Below are 5,478 nucleotides of genomic sequence, written 5' to 3' on the forward strand. Positions count from 1 at the left end.
GTGGGTGGGGCTGGGTGGGGTGGGCTGGGTGGGGTGGGGTTGGTTTAGGGCTGGGTGGGGTTGGGGCTGGTGGGGGGGGTTGGGTGGGGTGGGGGTTGGGTGGGGTGGGGGCTGGGTGGGGTGGGGGCTGGGTGGGGTGGGGGCTTGGGTGGGGTTGGGTGGGGTGGGGGCTGGGTGGGTGGGGCTGGGTGGGGTGGGGGCTCCGCGCCGGTGGCGGGGTGGGGCTGTGTGGTGGGTGGGGTGGGGCTGGGTGGGGGCTGGGTGGGGTGGGGTGGGTGGGGTGGGCTGGTGTGGGGGCTGGCTGGGGTGGGGCTGGCGGGGCTGGGGGCGGGCCGGGTGGGTGGGGGCCGGGCCGGGTGGGGGCGGGTCGGGCGGGGCCGGCGGGGCCGGGCCGGGGGCGGGGCGGGGCTGGGGTGGGTGGGCTGGTGGGGTTGGGTAGGGGGGGGGGCTGGGTGTGGTTGTGGTTTGGGTAGGGCTGGGTGGGGTTGGGCTGGGTGGGGTGGGACTGTGTGGGTGGGTGGGTGGGGCTGGGGTGGGGCTGGGTGGGGTGGGGCTGGGTGGGTTGGGCTGGGGTGGGGGCTGGCTGGGGTGGGGGCTGGGTGGGGTGGGGGCTGGGCGGGGCTGGGTGGGGTGGGGCTGGGTGGGCTGGGGCTGGGTGGGGGCTGGGTGGGGCTGGGTGGGGTGGGGCGGGTGTGGGGGTGGTGGGCCGGGCGGGTGGGCCGGGGGTGGGGGCCGGCGGGGGCGGGCTGGGTGGGGTGGGGGCGGGGTGGGGGTGGGGTGGGGCCGGGCGGGGTGGGGGCGGGGTGGGGGCGGCGGGGGCGGGGCTGGGTGGGGGGGGCTGGTTTGGGCTGGGTGGGGTGGGGTGGGTGGGGTGGGGGCGGGGCTGGGGTGGGGCTGGGGCGGGTTGGGTGGGATGGCGGCGGCTGGGGGCCGGGTGGGTGGGGCTGGGTGGGGTGGGTGCTGGGTGGGATGGGGGCGGGTGGGTTTGGGGCCGGGATGGGGTGGGTTTGGCGGGTGGGGTGGGGTGGGGCTGGGTGGGGTGGGCCGGGTGGGGTGGGGCTGGTGGGTGGGGGGGTGGGGGCTGGGTGGGTGGGGGCTGGGTGGGGGCGGTTGGGTGGGGTGGGGCTGGGTGGTGTGGGTGGGGGCTGGGTGGGGTGGCCGGGTGGGGTGGGGCTGGGTGGGGTGGGGTGGGGCTGGGTGGGGGCTGGGTGGGTGGGGGCTGGGTGGGGCGTGGGGTGGGTTGGTGGGGTGGGGGCTGGGTGGGGTGGGGTTGGGTGGGGTGTGGGGCTGGGTGGGGTGTGGGTTGGGTAGGGTTGGGCTGGGTGTGGTTGTGGTTTGGCTAGGGCTGGGTGGGGTGGGCTGGTGGTGGGGTGGGGTGGGGCTGGGTGGGGCTGGGTGGGTTGGTGGGGTGGGGGCTGGGTGGGGTGGGGTTGGGTAGGGTTGGGGCTGGGTGTGGTTTGGTTTGGGCTAGGGCTGGGTGGGGTTGGGGCTGGGTGGGGTTGGGCTGGTGGGGTGGTGGGGTGGGGCTGGGTGGGGGCTGGGTGGGGCGGGTGGGGTGGGGTGGGGCTGGGTGGGGTGGGGGCTGGGTGGCTGGGTGGGGGCTGGGTGGGGGCGGGTGGGTGGGGTGGGTGGGTGTGTGGGGGTGTGGTGGGGCTGGGTGGGGGCGGGTGGGGCGGGTGGGTGGGGTGGGGTGGGTGGGGTGGGGTGGGTGGGGGCTGGGTGGGGCTGGGTGGGGGCGGGTGGGGTGGGGTGGGGCTGGGTTTGGACCTGCAGCCCTCGTGGCTCAGTAACCAAACGTTGTCCTGTCGGTGTGTGACGAGGGGCTCTGTGCTGCCTCCCAGGTTCCTGTCATCGCTCGGGTGACAGCTGTGTTGTCAGATCACCGCTGAATGACTCGTTCCTTTGCTCATTCCGACCCCTCGAGATCCTCTTCCTCCTCCTCCCCGGTGCGGCCCCCACTGGCCACCTTCCTCACCAGCTGCAGCCAGCGCTCCCGCTGCTCTGCACTCTCTGCGATGAACGTGTAGACTTTCTTGGACTGGGTGATCTGGAAGCCGAAGCCCGCGTCGGTGTTGGCCGATGGACACGCACTGTAGCCCAGCAGTGGGATGGAGGTCTGAGCCTTCACGTCCTGCGGACAAAGGAGAGCGATGAATCCGAGCTTTCGCCCTCGACTCCTCAGATCCCCACAAACATACAGAACATACAGTGTGGGTTAAACAGAGTAAAGCACCTTTCCACCCTCTGTCCAATCCTCCCAGGCCAGACACATTGTGCATGAGTTCCGACAGTGTCTACACTCGAGAGCACTCGCAGCTCAGACAGTAAAGGACAGGGACACCGTTCAAAACCAACCTGCACTTTAATCACACAGCTCTGCACACGGGATTGGCAACATGATAGGAGCCATACACATTGATTATTTCAGCACAGCATCAGCTGGGATCACTCACCCTGGAGCATATTCCCTCTCCATAACATCAACAGTTTGTTGTGATGTGATGAGGCAGCAGATGAAACAATTTTGTGATATATTTTTGTTAAGAAGTTGGCAGGATTTGATTTGAGGCCTGTGCTGTGCTGCCCTCTATCATGCCAAAGTGTGTGGGTTAGTGTTAGGGTTCAATGCCTCAACAACAACAACTTGGATTTATACAGCGCCCTCCATGCCGGATGGCGTCTCAGAGTGCTTTACAGTTTAGGATCCCGGGACCGAGCCACGGGGAGGGGGAGGGGGAGGGGGAGGGGCCGGGGGTGGGGGGAAGGTGACCAGAGGTGCGGTCGAAAAGAAAGATCTTCAGCAGAGACCTGAAAATGGGAAGAGAAGGAGTGAGACGAAGGAAGTGAGGAAAGCAATTCCAGAGCCTCGGGGCATAGTGGCAGAAGGCGCGGCCGCCGAGGGTGGAGCGGAGGACTCGGGGGACAAGGAAGAGGCCAGACTTGGAGGAATGAAGGCAACGCGTACTGTTTTGAGGAGAGAGGTCAGAGAGGTCGGGGGGGGCAGAGGAGTGCAGGGACTTGAACACGAGGTGAGGATCTTGAAATCGATCCTCTCTGGGACAGGAGACGGTGCAGTCTGGCCAGGACTGGGGGGATCGGGGAGTGGGGTTTGGGGGTGGGGAGGACGGGTGGGGCCAGGACTGGGGGGATCGGGGAGTGGGGTTTGGGGGGGGACGGGTGGGGCCAGGACTGGGGGGATCGGGGAGTGGGGTTTGGGGTGGGGAGGACGGGTGGGGCCAGGACTGGGGGGATCGGGGAGCGGAGTTTGGTGCAGGTGAGAATGCGGGCGGCAGAGTTCTGAATGAGTTGGATTTTATGGATGGCAGTGGATGGGAGACCGGCGAGGAGGGCGTTGGGAGTAGTTCAGCCGAGAGGTGACAAAGGCATGGACCAGGGTTTCAGTGGCTTTTGGGGAGAGGTATTGCCGGAGCCGGGCGATGCGACGGAGGTGGAAAAAGGCGGTGCTGGTAAGGGACTGGATGTAGGGGAGGAAGGATAATTGGGGGTCGAACCTGACGCCTAGGTTGCGTACGGGTTCGGAGAGATTTAGGAGGAGGTCAGGTAGGTGGAGGAGGTGACTTCAGCAACACAGTCATCTCCTAATAACTCTACCCCGGTTTAACTTGTCACTACCACTTAAGTCATCATTGCTGTCAACATCCCAGCCCCATTTATCCCGGTGCCTAACCCACCACTCTGGATAACACGTCATTAAACCCTTTTCGCTTAGAGTGACAAGTTGTCAAAGAGTTTCGCCCACAAAATACACAGTCACTACACTTTACAGTATATTCTACGAAGCATCTCAACCGTGCAATAATTATTATTATATTGTTATATTATGGAAAAACACATCCTTTATAAACATAGTCTGTGGTTATCAAATCTTTTTTCACCTCAGCAGTAAGTTTTTAAAAACTGAATGTTAATTTTATGCTGTCTGCCTTTAATAAACAATAATAATAATCCTTGCATTTGATATGGTGCCTTATCACGGCGAAGGCACATCTCAAAGCACTTCACAGGATTTACTGTGAAATGCAGTTAACTGTGTATTTCGTGGGTGAAATTACGCAGCATAATTGCACACAGCAGTGTCCCGCTAGCAGCCATGGAGTGAGGGACCAATTTTATTTTGGGGAGTTGTTGGCCAGGATATCGGGAGTGAGAAACTCTTCTTTACCCTAGAATATTCCAGTCAGCCCATGAGTCACTAGATATGATCAAAGCTAGTCCTGGTCAAAGTCACTAATGACGTTCTGAACATCTGTGATCAGGGCTCCCTCTGCCTCCTTATCCTCCTCGATCTCTCTGCCGTCTTCGAGACTGTCGACCACTCCATCCTCATACACCGCCTCTCCTCCTTACTTAATCTTCACTGACCTGCCCTTGCCTGGATTGAATCCTATCTCTCTCACCGTCTCCACTTTGTTGCCTCTAACGGTTTCTCCTCCAGCCCCCGCACTGTCACGTGTGGCGTCCCCCAGGGCTCTGTCCTTATCTCCTCTTTAATATCTACATGCTCCCCCTCGGGGACATCATCCACAGACATGGGGTCAACTTCCACATGTACGCGATGACACCCAACTCTATCTCTCTGCCCCCACCCTCAACTCCAGGGCCACTGCTGTCCTGACACTGTCTGTCGGACATCAAGTCCTGGATGAGGGCAAACTTCCTACAGTTGAATGTGAACAAGACTGAGGCCCTCCTGATTGGCTCACGGCAGCGCCTCAGGACCTCAGGCTCTGGCAGCATCGCCCTCCATGGTGTACACTACAACTCACCAGTCAGTCAGGAACCTGGGGGTCTTGTTCAACCCTCAACTGTCTTTTCTTCCCCACATTCAGGCCATGACCCGCTCTGCCTTCCCTCACCTCCGTAACATCGCCCGACTCCACCACTACCTCACCCCTCAGGCCACTGAAACTCCTGTTCATGCCTTCATCACCTCCAGGCTCGACTATGCAAACGCCCTGCGTGTCGGCCTTCCCAACTCCTCCCTCCACAGGCTGCAGATAATCCAGAACTAACTCTGAAGCCCATGTCCTCTACCGCACCAAACTCCATGACCCCATGTCCCTCATTCTCACCCAACTCCATTGGCTCCCTATCCTTCAGAGGATCCAGTTCAAAATATGTTCTTATGTTCTTATGACCTCCTAACCCCCTACCAACCCACCCGCTCCCTCCGCTCAGCCGGCTCTGGCTGCTCCACGTCCCCGACCCACCATTGGTGGGAGAGCCTTCAGCCACTCTGCCCCCAACCTTTGGAACTCCACCCCCCAGTCACTCCGCCTCGCCCCCTCCTTAGCCTCCTTCAAGTCCCGCCTCAAAACCCTCCTCTTCGACCATGCCATCAGTCACCCCCCTTCCCCTCACCCCAACCCCCTGACCCCAACTCAGGTGTGAAATGCTGTCACTGTCCAGTGCCTTGGGACGTCCTCCCGACGTGAAAGGCGCTATACACATGTAATC

At 62.1% G+C, this 5,478-nt stretch overlaps 1 protein-coding gene across 1 annotated transcript in view; it reads right to left on the reverse strand.

Moving 5' to 3' along the window:
• Positions 1-1,737: 1,737 nt before the first annotated feature.
• Positions 1,738-5,478, reverse strand: part of LOC103172509 (FYVE, RhoGEF and PH domain-containing protein 2-like) — a 30,732-nt gene continuing 26,991 nt past the window's right edge. The window contains 1 exon segment of the mRNA XM_042342142.1: positions 1,738-2,131. Coding sequence (XP_042198076.1) covers positions 1,907-2,131 — 225 coding nt within the window. The 3' untranslated portion in view covers positions 1,738-1,906.

This window comes from Callorhinchus milii, unplaced genomic scaffold (assembly GCF_018977255.1).
Source record: "Callorhinchus milii isolate IMCB2004 unplaced genomic scaffold, IMCB_Cmil_1.0 Scaffold19, whole genome shotgun sequence".
NCBI classification, from domain to species: Eukaryota; Metazoa; Chordata; class Chondrichthyes; order Chimaeriformes; family Callorhinchidae; genus Callorhinchus; species Callorhinchus milii.